This window comes from Enoplosus armatus, chromosome 15, assembly GCF_043641665.1.
Source record: "Enoplosus armatus isolate fEnoArm2 chromosome 15, fEnoArm2.hap1, whole genome shotgun sequence".
Classification (NCBI taxonomy): Eukaryota; Metazoa; Chordata; class Actinopteri; order Centrarchiformes; family Enoplosidae; genus Enoplosus; species Enoplosus armatus.
Genome location: NC_092194.1, coordinates 3,165,591 through 3,179,491, shown reverse-complemented (window position 1 = coordinate 3,179,491; position 13,901 = coordinate 3,165,591). Strand labels below are relative to the sequence as shown.

The window sequence follows — 13,901 nt, the reverse complement described above, 5'->3', positions numbered from 1 at the left end:
GCGTCACGCGTACTTCACGTTTTTATTTGGAGCGGTGCACTTTTCCACATTTCAGGAGCAAAAAGGGAACAAAAGAAAGGAGGCGACAGGTGCACGCAGGGTCTAGCGAACATGCTCATGGTGGATCCTCCAGCAGGGACTTCTTGGATAGCCACATTCACTTAGAAGCTGTTCCCAGAGTACACTTTTACACAGGTCACTTTACTTTCATTTGAGTTAAATACTCGAGTACCCTTTCCATCCCTGCCCTCAGTACACATCATGAGAGAAACACCTCCCTGTGACTGCGTTCTTTGTATGTATGCGTGTGGTTTTAAGCAGGATGATATATAATTATCGAATGTATTGGGGACCAAAGTAAACACAGAAAACATCCGTTTATTGCCATTCCAACACAAACCTCCCTCACCGGCAGGCTCAGTCCATTCAAACCTGCCTGTGTCCACCCACCTGCCCCTCTTTTCCCTCCATGTCCCCCTTAAATGCTAAGTACCAAGGGGGTAGAAATCTGCGCTGCCAGAGAAGCAAAAACACTGCTCCGTCCAAGACCCTGTGAAGGTGTGACACCCCCCCCTCCCCCCAACTAATGTATTTGGTGATACGTGAAAACAGAAAAGTCCACTCTCTGTTGAGCGGAGCCTTTGAGAGATCGGGCGGCAAAATGTTTTGAAGGATAATATTTGCATGCGGTGGTAGCGGATCGTCCAAAAGGGCTGTTGACACAGGAGCAGGGGGGGAGCGGCTGCAGTCGACCCGAGTCAATATTCTTGCTGGAAGAGATTTGCAGAAATAACTGTCCGGAGAGCCGTCTTGGGAGGCATTGCGATGCTCTCCTGACTTGAGCCTGGGACTGCGGTGCATTCTGGGCCAGCGTGGCCTCGGTGACCTCCAGGAAAGCTTCATTTCCTGTCCCCCTGCAGTTATCCGCAATCACAGAAATGGCTGTGATCGCGGAGCGTCGCGTCTTAAGATACAAGAATGCACGCGCAGTGCGCTCATCAGCGCAGATGTGCAGATGAGTCAATAGGTCAACGGCGCTTGTGCAAGTACTTACACGTGTAGTTCAAATACCACGAGACGGTGTAAATATTTAAATATTTGGAAGCTAAATTGAAAAGCACACCAGATTTGGTTCGACTGCACAGCTGGCCGTGGCGGGTTGTGTTTGCATATTGGCCCCTCACATGCCCACTTGACTTGAGATGCAGCTTCATGCGAGTAAAACACACAAACCCCAGCGTGGTAGGTTCAAGCTCCCTCTGACATCTGGTAAACAACGCAATAACTGCTGGCAGGGAAAACGAGATAAGCTGCAAATTAAGAGAGAAATTCAGCCAATTTTCAAAACGTTCTATGGCTGTTTATAATGAATCACATTTAGATTTGAAATAAAACATCTGGGCCTTTAAATTGGTTCAACAATTGTAACCAGTGAAAGGATTTCTGGTAAACGGCAGCATCGCTCACAGCCGGCTGTCTCCTGGTACTGTCGGAGGCAACGCTTGACACAGTCCAGTCGCTCTGTCATGACGTGCCGTGATGTGATTTCTGTTGTGCCAGCCTTGTCGTCGTCCTGCCTCTCTTCAGTTCACATTTCCTACATTACCCACAATGCTTTTGACATCCCTTAGAACACAAGCCTGACATGTCTGCATCCACTAGTTGGGTTTCACTTGCAGAGGGGACAGTTACGACAAAGAATGTCGACTTGAGAAAGCAGAAATACAGCACTACTACTATCAAATACTCAAAACTAACAACTCTCACAGGAATAGTCCACTTGTGCATTACTACATTCACCTAACATTGGACATAATACAGCAGGACTCATGCAGCTCGTGCTGTCTGCTGTCACAACTTCTTACATTGCTAAATATTTCCCAAAAAGGATGGGTTTCATTTAAAATGAAACATTACATGAGGCTATTTCCTTAAACCACATGGCCGTGCAGGGCGGGTCACCATCATTCCACGTCCACATTTATTGCCAAATGGCAACTACGGCCATTTTAATGAATCGTGTCCCGAGGCAATACTGATGTGTCTGGGCAAGCGAGGTATATTGGCTGCTGTGATATTCCTGGTTGCGTGTCTAATAAATCCCCAATAGTGGTCCCTGTCTGTCTGTTCAACATCCAGGACACACTTTAGAGATACCGTTGCTCATCGTGTGGAGTCCCCCTGCTGTACAGTGGGTTCTATGAATGATGTTAAACTGCAACAGCTCATGGCGGCTGCTGTAAGAAAAGGATTGAGCCTCTTTACACGTCGATTCCCATTCGCAGTCTGTGAACCAGATGTCCGAATCCTAAAGTGTTAACTTCCACTAGCTGAGAAAATCCAGCATTTTATTATAGACTACAGATAAAAAAAAGCATCTGGTGTCTTGTACATCTTTCGGGATGAGCTCAATACCTTTCTTTATTTCAAGGGGGTCACACACCAAATACTGAAATGGCCTCAAGGTTGGCATGATGAAAATATACACCTTTAAAAAAAACTGTGTTAATATCACATTCCATATACAGCAACACACAGCAGAACATGCGAGCCCAACATGCCACCTTGCCATTTCAATGGCTCATAATCAGCCTGCAAGTCAAAGCGACAACAGTGGGTGCCTTGCTGACAATGTGCTGCTTTTGTGCCGCATTGCCTGGCACCCTGCATGTCCACCATGTGTTTGGGTCCCGTGGCCCTGCAGAAGCGGGCTGAGGGCACAAGGGCTCCTCTTCACGAACCAGGCCCAGCTGCCTCTCTGAAATGCCAGAGGGAGGGGAGGGAGAGGAGGGAGGGCCATTTCAGGCAGTCACCCAAAGGCGGGCATGAATCAAAGCTGAATACGGACAGACACCACCATGTCTCCCAATGTCCTCTTTTTTTTTTTTTCTTTTTTTGCCACCCGAGGCTCGGTGGGACATCAACGCACTGCCCAGGCTTTCCCTGAACGCCCGTATTCTGTGGGACACACCTGCTACCCACCCCGCTGCTACAGTACTTACAAACATCTGTGTGCTAATGAGCAGTAAGTCACTCTGTGAACAGCATGGCTGCAGGTGCATCACTGAATAGTGTTGATTGAGTCATTCCAGCCCCTTTTGATGAGGTAGACTATTTGAATATAATACATTGAGTTAATGAGTGAGAGAGAAAAAACCTAAATAAATAGTGCAAAAAAATGTTGGTTATTCTTCCTTTCCACATGCGGTCAAAAGTCAGCTAACTATTTTTTGGATCATGCACCATGTTTACAGTTTGAACTGTCCAAACTGCATGATGCCGTCGCTACTGAATGAGGCAATACTCATAACTCTGCCTCATTAAAGTCAAAGACCTGAGAAACGTTGCTTTGTCTAACCCACACTGGAACTGCTCCTGTATTATAAAATGATTCAGTCAAGTCCCTTACTGAAGTTTTGGCTCTCTGTGCTTCACCAGTAAAGGAATATTGACATGTTGTTACAATCGCCTTTTGTCCGTGCCTACATGTGCTTCACTGCAACAGCAGGTAGAACGACGTAAATTCCAAGACATCATTCCACCAATTGGAATTTTCTTTCCCGACCGCAATCCCAAATAGTCCCGTTTTCATAGTGCAGTTAAACCGAGCGCACGTGCCACATTTGTATAATCCCCATCTGGAATGGGTGAGAGCAGACGAGGTTTAGGTGATAAATCAGATTTATTGAGTGTATCCCCAATTTTTCTCCCTCATTTAACTACGACTCAAGAGGGTTCCTGGAACAAAAGGGTAAAAAAAAATCTTTTATTAGTTTTAGGGAACGGATCATATTTTTTAACTAAATCTTAAATCCTTAATTCCTTCAGAGCATTTGGTATAAAATACATCTGGCATGTTATCACCCTCACTCTCACTCTCACCTCACGTTTCCTGTCTATCATACAAAGGCAAAAAAAAACAAAGAGAGTTCGTCTATTGATTTAAAAAAAAAAAGAAAAAAAGGTTTCCTTGAGAACATTATCCCTAGAACCTCTTGCAACAAATGTATGCATCACTTTAGGAGCACTCCACACATGTGCAGATGCAAACACAACCATGCACCACACACACACACACACACACACACACACAACCCAGACGTGACCCAGACAGTAAGGCTGCTCTGGGTTTTTGTCACTCTGCACATTCGGCCCGTCACTTCATAGCTCCCCTTGAGAAAACTCAACACCCGCGGTTTGGTCCAGACCACTGCATCATACGACTGGCACGGGCTGACGGACAGCTTTAGAGGAGCTGCTGACGGGGGAGGGAGGGAGGCGGTTTGTGTGAGTGGGCTGTCCAATGTCCTTGAATGTTGCGTTTTCGGTGACGAGTGAGGCCTAACAGCTGCTGATGGCCATGCCAGGGAGAGTGTCGATCTTAAAATAATATTAATTGGCCGCATTTCAATTGGAAGTAATTAAACAGGCCTTTTCTTTTTGTGACTGTAATCCTGCCGAGGCAAGAGACAGACTTCTTGTGACATTTTGAACTGGGTTTAATATGTTGGGGCATTACCTCGACAAGTCAAGTAGCAGGAGCGCGTGACTTGAAGGAGGAACCGAGCGATGCGAAGCAGGAAGAGGATCGCGGGTTTAGTCGGACGGAGAAATTCACTTACCTCATCGGCTGAGTCCGCAGCGCTGTCTTCAGATCTTCCACCACCTTGTTCCTCATTTCCATTTCCTCCTCGTCGAAGGCGAACAGGGTCTGCATCTGCCGAGAGAAAGCGCAGCAGATTGACATCGGCGAATTTTGGCTTCCCAGCAGGTGCCAGGGGGCGAGCTACCTGCCGGCAAGAATGCTGGATTTTTCACTTTTAATTAAGAGCCTTTCATCGTTTCTACTGGGTCGGCACGAGGGTGTTAATCTTAATTTGGCAGCAATAAAAACAGCAATGGTACATATATCATCCTCTTTACAAGTCAGCGTGTTTGTTTCAATTAGTCCGAGCATCAGAGATAATCAGAGCCTCATTAGCCGGCTTACTGGTCCCGGCACCGCGATTCAAACAGATCTCTTCCAATGTCATTTTCCTTTTAAAAAGAACTGTTTGAAGCTGTACAACATGCCAAAATAAGTCACGCAGGCAATTAGCTCCAATCAAGCTTACAACAAATCATAAAAAAAAAAAAAAAACCCCACTTCGACTGGTGGTAGTGTTAATGCATTTCTGCATCACTTACAGGCTCCCCTCAGCAACATCAAAGAGCTGCTGTGCTCCCATTAGTCAGGGCCACAGGGCTTCTGTTTAGCCTCTCCAGGCTTTTTCCATTGCAGCTCACTGCCAAGTGCGAAGGTTGAAACAGTGTGTGTTTCAGCAGCGGAGTGAGCTAGTCGCAGTGACTGCCCATTCATTTGTCTTAAAAACAATATTTGCTTAAATGTGACCCTGTTTTCCCCCAATCCTGAAACCCTTAAAAAAAAAAAGGCATACAGGAGTTGGGTGCAATATTTCCATAGCAAGGCAAGACTTTTTGGACCAACAGCACCTACATAGCCAGCCGAAGCCAGACCCCATGTTTGACTACCCAACAACAGCTCCGGTCTGTCCGGTGAGCGAGTGTTTAATCTAGAAACAGTGCAGTCAAAACATCCATCGTGTCGACTTAGCCTCAAGTCCAGATGGCTCGTGGACCCCGTGCCAAGAAGTAAAAGGCCCTGGCTCCCGTCTCTTCAAACAGACATGTTCGTAGTCAATGGGAAGTTGGACACAACAAGTGTTGGGGAGGGTGAATGATTTGGTCGTGCTGCGAGCCAGTTCACCGTGTCGACGAGTCTAGCCAAGTGGCTCCTTCCTACATCTGCTATGTGTAAGCGCAATCGAACCTGCGGCCAACGCGCACATAAGGATACTATTATAGTCAGTTGGTAAACCAGCAGAAGGTACTTCCCTAAATCCTTATTATGGGAAGTGCCCCCCAGAGCCAGAACTATGCCTTCGAGCTAGTCGTGGGTGCGTAGTTAACCGAGTGAGCGATGAGTGCAGCTCATCAAAAACTTAATTTGGACCATGTGGGTTGTTTCGTGCGGCAAGTGAAAAAGTACTTGTTCAATATGAATGAAGGCAAACAACATTATTTTGAACTGAAATAGTCATGCAAAGTCTGACCCAAGAAGCCTAGCTATTGCCCGATTGTTCCCATGTGTGTACGGAATTAGCAGTTTGAAGTGGCCACACCATTACCTGCTCTATCTTGTCTCCTCCATCACATTTTGCTATGTGTGCAAATGAAACACATTGATGTGACTTCATTTGACACTCAAATGCTCACTACCGCTGATGAAAGCTTCGCCTGGTATGTATGTATGTTTCCAAAACATTTCAATAGCTTTCTGTCAAGTTGCACAGGAACTCGAGCGTTTTCAAAGCCAGCAAGCGCCAAAAAGGTGGGGTTACAGTTCAAGTGCCAGCTAGTTCGTTAGCTTGACGTTTAAAAAGACATAACTGTTAAGAAGAAATGACTTCCAAACAAAGAAGCTTTCTAACTTCGTTTTACCAAAATAATACACTGTTATTTTAACAGAGAACACTTCGATGTAATCAACAAGACATAGTTTAAACCTGCAATAACTTGACTTTTTGGCCACTTGGGGCCGGCGGGAATAAGTTATGAATAATACACACTAAACACTAAATGTATTATGCAGATTTGAGTCCCTATTTTGCGGTTGAGAAGCTTAAAAAAAATGCAATAGAGTTCTGTGTATTTCTTCACATCACTGGCATATAAGAGGCCCTTCCCCTTGCCTCTGTGTTGGATCTTCCCTACCCAGGAAGGAGCTCTGAGACTTGGACACGGCAAGTCTACAGAAACTCTTGTCAGAGTCACGAGGACGTTTGAATTATCACTCTGCAGCCAGCGAGCAACCTCAGGGTTTTATGAATGAAGATCAAGATGCTGCGTGTACAGTAATCTCTCCGGGCGGCAGAGCGAAAATGAGCTCATCCAATAACTCAGCTACCGTGGAAGGGCTGCCCCCGGTGGGCTCGCACCGGGAGCCAAGACATGAAGTCATGGACGAGCAGAGCACCTCCAAATGTTAAAAACGCCGTCTTGTCAAGATGCTGTCTGGGGCACGGCGGTGGAGAAAATGGAAGACCGAGTGAAAAACATGATTCAGGAGGGGGGGGGGGGGGGGGGTCGGTGGCGTTATGGTGAATAAGGGAGCCACTGCTAAAGCGGGGCTTGAGCTAGAGACCGCTTGTGCAAAAAGGGGAATGGAGACAGCAAACATCTTCCTCAACAAGGTATTTAATGCATCATAGAGTCACAAAAAAGTCATGAATCGTCTTTATGCGACTGCCATTGAGGCAATACATTTATTCACATTGTAAACAAATGAAAATGATGTTTTCTATTGCTTTATTGAGAGAAGTGCTTGTAGAAAATGTCTGGAACAACTGAAACCATTGGAAAGTGAAAAGATCTCATCACACTGGCACAATTGTGCACTTGCTTTGGGAGAATAAATAAGACTCTGTACTGTAGACTATGTAAATATGACTTACAGACTCAGGTTGTTTTGCAGTAGATATCGTAAAAAAAAAAAAAAAAAGAAAAAAGAAAAAAGAAAGAAATGTTGAAACATAAAACTGACAGCATGTCTGACACCTTATAGCACAGAGGCGCTGCTGCAGCCCTGGCGGATTTTACATTCTTGGCAGCTCACAAATCTGCACTTTCTCTTGACTACACTTAAAATACTGTGTATGTCTGTGTGAGTGTGTGTGTGTGTGTGTGTGTGTGTGTGTGTGTGTGTGTGTGTGCGCGCGCCTGCTGTCTGAGCCGTTAAGAGAATGACAGTCAAATTGTTTCTCCAGACTTCAACACTAAGCTCAGGTACCGGTGCGCCATTCAAAAAAGGAGCTCACTCCTGTCCCCCGAGTGGAGCCAGTAAACAAAAACAGCTGTAAAAACAGCGTTCTTCAACACGGGTTGTTGCTACAGCAGGAAAACAAACAACATGGCAATAAACAGATATTAAATGCCATTAGTCTTTTGGCTCTATGTTTATGGTGGTCTGCGTAAGTTATGGTTGAACAGTTTATCTGATCCGTGGCCTGGAAAGACTTGTAAATGTATTAAGTGCTGGTCTCCTTGGCGAGATGAAGGAAAAAAAAAAAGAAAATTAACCTAGTGGTATTTTGAAAAGTCCATTACTGAAATGAGAGGCTCTTGCTGGAATTGCAAGACTGTCTCCACTTGTTTGTCTCGAAATGTCATGCTTACATGTCATCCTTAAAAAAAGGGGCCCCTCTTAAAATGCCATGTTTTATGATCTCCAAACATTTGGGAGCCGGCTTGTCGTCCACATGAGGACTCGGGGTCAGAGGCCACTGGCGCGAACTCGTCAGTGGCCGAACGTACAATCAGATAATGTTAGAATGGTACCGAGACCGTGGCGGGCGACAGTTTCTGTGGCGGCATCGTGCTGTTTTTAATGGCAGCTACGCTGACTGGAAATAATGAATATTGCCATCCTGGCTCCGCGCCGTGTCTTTGACAGTCATTCCCGCTGACTGAGCTGCTGAGTGTCTAAATGGCCTTGTTTGTCATCACAGTGTGTGTGAATGCTGGGGGTCACGGCGAAGGAATGTGGCCAATGCGAATACAACAAGCAGTCAGCAGGGAGGCGATAAAAGGCGAGCCAAGAGGGAAGTGTGAGAGAGAATGACTGAGCGAGCAGTGGCCTCTTAGGGAGCGGTGGTCAGATGCTCAAAGTCAGTGAAATATATTGTAATAAATAATAATTAAACGAAAGTGTTGGACTTACTGCAGCCATGGAGTTGATGCGGTCAATGTAGTAGTCGGGCCAGCTGGTGGCCAGCTTGTTGGGGTCCTCTTGCTCCTGTGCATGGACACAAAAGACAGATTGAGTCACTTTAAAAATGTTACAGTATAGCTCTGCTGCTTCAAGGGAAAGTACATGGTGCATACTGAAAAACACTGTAACCTTCAGCCCCGGAATATGATTCCTAACACTCCTTGATTGAGAATTTGGTCCGTGACAAGATATCTAAAAAAATAAAAAAATTAAAATCGCTGCATTTCCATTTGCCATGTAAAAAAAATGGATGCTCCTCAGAAGTTTAATCCTAATGTTTATGGTGACCCGTTCCACTAGAGGCACCATCAGGCCAAAATGTCCACCCGTGTACGAGAAATATCTAAATCTATTGCGGCAGTAATTTACAGAGGACATTCACGCTCTACAGACGCTTAACCCTTTTTCATTTTGGAACTTTTCTGCTCATGCCATGATCATCTTGATGATCTTTACACGTTTAACCCCACAACTGGAAAGGTGCTTAGAGTGGGGAAATCATTGTGTAGTCCATTTCCTCCAAAACCAAAAGGGTGACCCTCCTAGTATTGTCCTACCACCTTCTGCCTGGGCTGCACACTTCAACGTCCACATGAGGACTAAAATCGATCAGGCAGTCCAGTCCACATTAAGTGGGTCACAACATCCTGGAGTATTCACTTGTCTTCGCTCTCATGGGCAAAAGAGGAAAAGAGAGAAAGAAGTGCCTTGAGGAACGAAATGCACTCCACGACAGTTTTGTCTGAGATCAATTTGTCCTGGCCAATCAGACGAAGCGTGATGCCACGAGCAACCAAGGCACAGGGGAAAACGGAGACCATGTTCCCCGTTCACATCTGGTCTTGTTTAGAGCACTGGTGGAGCGTTGTGTTGTTGTTGTTGTTCTTCTTCTCCTTGTTACTGTGTGCACGCCAACGAGAGTGGGGAAACTTACAGTATGCCACATCTGGTGCAAAACGTGCAAACTTCCAGTGCATTAAGTGGATTTTTAAATCTCTGCGTATGTCAAGAATATTACTTCTGATTCAAAAGTAGGAAGAAATTCACAAAGTGAATTTAAAATGCCAAAATGTTTTGGTCATCACACACACTCCTCTGACATTAGAGGGATTCAGATCCCCTTCATACACAAAAGGTGCTAAAAAACCTACATGAAGCTGCTGGAGCAGATAGTTTGAGTCGCTCTATGCAAGACCATAATAAAAGAAACAAAACATTCCATGGCAGTACATCTGCTTAGAGTTATAAACATTATGAAAGCTATTATAATCATGCTCCACCAACAGATTGTTTGCAGCCATCAGGGGCGAACGTGACTCTCTGATAGCTTACATAACTCTGTTCAAGTATGTTAACAACTTCATTTACTACATGGGAATTCATGCTGCACCAACGGCAAATCAATTCTCTGTGTTCCTTATTGCTATGGAAAATCTATATTTCATGCCACCCGGTCCTTTCATTTCTAATTTGCATGGTGGCACTGCGCAGCTAACGGCAAAAGGCCTTCTCTCTTGATTAAGCCAGATGGAATCCTCTCTGGGATCGGAATTGATTGACTCCCAGAGAATCCTCTCATTATCTCCAGTAACCCGATGAACTTCCAAGTCTCGACATAAAGATGAGCTGCAGAAACAGCAAATCCACTACAGCTTTCTTTTGGGGGGTTGGAGCACAATGTTGATCAATGTGGATTTCAGTCCTCCTACTGACCACTGGCTTCGGATCCAGCGCTTGAGCTCAAACTGAAGAGCTAAAGTAAAACCAAAACAATAGAGCTCACTGTACTACTCAGCTTGTGTTTTCAAGTTGGCCATCGCTCCCACTACACTGCTGACACACTCGGGACACGATGCCAGACAGATCCTGACGCTGAGATTAACAACTTAACTGCCTCTCTTCTCTGGCGCTTCAGCTGAGTTACCGCCGCCGACACGCCCTCAAAAACATGCAGAGTCCAACGCAACATTTACTCTGGCAGTTTCACGAGCCGGAGTAAAGTACTGTAATTTTCGTCTCGTTTTGGAACAAATGAAAAATGACTACGACATGCAGTTTGTTTTGGGGGTCCTGGTCGTGTCAGCCCACACACTTCCCGAATAGTTGCCCTCTTAATGGAATTTCTAAAAGTTTGGAAGTGATGGCGAGGTCTGCTCTTGTGTGCTGCTCTCTTGATTTTGGGAGCTAATCGCAGTTGATGACTGGTATTAAAATCTCATGATAAGAACGAAAAGTGCAAACAGCAGGCTCTTGATATGAATGGAGAGAGAGAGATGTATGATAGCACTGAACAAATACCTCATATGTGTATATAGCGGAGTGCTCTTCTGCTTATGGTCCTCTTCTGGGTGAAAACATTTGAGTCGCGTGCTCCGCAGCGACAGTTTAGGGTCAACCCCATCATTCTATTACAGCAATTACACACTTGCACTACGCTGTACATTCCTCATGTCTGGTGACATTAAATATGATTTACAATCCACGTTGCAGCAAAGGAGGACAGGAATCCCCAGCAGCGTATCAGGTGTATTTCTGTAAGGTGTCCCTCTTATTACAACCATCTGTTGAGGTACATATTGTTTCTCTGAAGACCCAAATACCTGACTAAAGCCCGAGTTCAAGAATATTTCCCCGTGTGTTTGGCAGGCTACTGCGTTTGCAGAGGCACCTGCTGAAAGAGCAGATGAAATTACAGATCTCAGCCCCCCTGCTGTCATGCAACAAGACGTCTTAAAGATTTCCAGCCTCCTAAAAGGTTTCACTGACAATGATATTGGAGCTCACGGATTGTAAGAAAGCTATGCACGTGTACATTACAAGTCCAGGTCCTGAAACTCTGAAACTGAGCATGAGCATGAGAGGAAGATGAAGAGGAACAATACCGTGCTACAAGCTCATTCGCTGATTCCCGGATTCCCCTGCGAACTGGTCTCGACTCTGCTGCACACATGCGCGACCATATGAGCATGTTCTCCACAACAAAGATCAGACAACCGCATATTTTCACTTTCATGTTTTCCAATCTTAGGGCTTTGGCAGCCAACTTGGCCCAGTCCCTCCTTCAAGTGTAGTCCAACTGTTCTGGGTCTCAGACGGGCCTCGGTATCAGTGACATGCTAACATGTTTTCCCGATATCTCCAGTTTCTCTGGCAATTAATGCGCTTGTCGGGCACCTTGCACTCTGTTCCCATGTGCTCAGAGAGGCCCGGGGGGGGACCCTGGCTGTAATGCGGGGGCTTGATGTCCAAAAACCATGACAGCACCGGCACAGTACTGAATGGAATACCATATATCCAAAGACCACTTCTTTAAGGAGTGAAGAGCAAAATACTGCATTTAAAGAGAAAGATATTATATTTGGCAAGAAATGAAAAAAAAAAGGTCTGCAAAAAAAAGAATTGGATTTGGTGTCGTTGATGCTTGGATGCCACATCGCTGTTCAATTGCAGGATCAAAACAAAGACTTGCCTGGGTTTCTCCTTCTTCCCAATTACATATTCTGCAAACAATTTCAGAAGCAAACACCTGATATAGATGACAAGATGCTCTGACACAGGAGAACGTCATACGAGAACAAATTCGGCCATGAAGCTAAAATGTGTCCATTTGACCGTGCATGTGCGATTTGCCCAGTGACAAAATGCATCCAGCAACTACAATAGCACTTTGTTTTAGCATGATGTTGGAATGCATTAGCTGTTATTTAAGTATATACACAAGTCAATAATTCTTCCTTCGCTCCAGCTGTCACCACAATATGTTCCCGTCTGCGCAACGAGGGGGATTGTCCGACATTCCGAAGAGCCAATCTCTCCGCGGGGGGATATTTATCTACGGAAGTCTCACCTAAAGAGGCAGGAAATGGACAGGATATTGAATTCTGGATGGTTATGCAACGCTGGCCGCCTCTAACAGGTAGCTAACAGCACACGCGTTTCAGCACGTGCTCAAGCAGAAGCCTTTGCAGCCGGGGTCGCACTGGCTTAAGCGATGGGGATAAAGCACACACGGCTAATAATCGAAGGCATACGCTGCTGCCACGTCAGGAGAGGGCAATGAGTGGGCGCACATGGTGCCACCAGCCAGCGCATGTTAAGCGATGGCATTCCACTCATAGCACCTGAGGTGAGGAGAACAGCCCACTTAGATGGTTTTGGAAAGCAAGACTGATGTTGCACAGAAAAATGAAGGACGGTAGATAATGGATCAGTGGCAGTTTTGTCAGTGTTCTGACACTGATAAAGGGCCATATTGTGTGATCATGGGCTGAAAAACACAGTGTGTGTGTGTGTGTGTGTGTGTCAGTGCAGCGCTACTAATGGAAGTCAGGAGACCTTGTTTGGCTCCCAACACGGAACGATTATCAGGAGCTATTAGATGTTACATCGCGTTCTCTACCTGGGGGCTGTTGGACAAGTCATGCTTGCAAAAACAAGTATACACACATATACATACACACACACACGCAACCACCTACCCTCACACACAGACGACAGGAATGCAATACACTCAAACAGAGATTTACGAATGTCATCTCTGTTTCGCTTGTGCGCCAACATGTACACAAGCTGTCCCTTCATTCTCACACACACACACACACACACACACACACAGATAGACACCCAACACCCCTGGCAGTGGCTGACTGGGTCGCTGAGGTCAGAGGTGCACACGGTTGGCTTACGTAAAGCCCGAAGGCATCGACAAGATCTTCGAGTTAGTCATGGTGCACAGAGACCATATTTACGCTAATTCCCTTGCATCACTGCTGACTGGTATTAGCTAGACACTGTAAGAGGACCAGCGTCGGACAAACAAACCAGAACCGCTGACAAAACTCGCACCTTCTGTGGGTATCGAACGACAATGTTAAAGTTGCATTCATCAGTATTTTTTTGTTTTTTTACATTAGCACTGAATGAAGTTGTTCTGAACTCTCCAGTGACAAACCCACAGAGGATTCTCAGCTCACTCGATGGAGCTTCTTAGCCTGCAATTCCGGTGTGATCCTGTTCATCAACCCTGTTTCCGGCAGTAGCATGCAGACCAAACCAGTGCTTAAAGCGAGAG

The 13,901-nt window shown here is 45.6% G+C and overlaps 1 protein-coding gene across 3 annotated transcripts in view; it reads right to left on the bottom strand.

The window, feature by feature from the left end:
* The window catches only part of daam2 (dishevelled associated activator of morphogenesis 2), a 64,649-nt gene that overhangs the window by 27,513 nt on the left and 23,235 nt on the right, over positions 1 to 13,901 (bottom strand). For all 3 annotated transcript variants that reach the window (XM_070919998.1, XM_070919999.1, XM_070920000.1), the window contains exons 4-5: positions 8,780 to 8,854; positions 4,623 to 4,717 (exon numbers count right to left, since the gene is read on the bottom strand). In XM_070919998.1, coding sequence (XP_070776099.1) covers positions 4,623 to 4,717; positions 8,780 to 8,854 — 170 coding nt within the window. The remainder of the gene's footprint in view (positions 1 to 4,622; positions 4,718 to 8,779; positions 8,855 to 13,901) is intronic.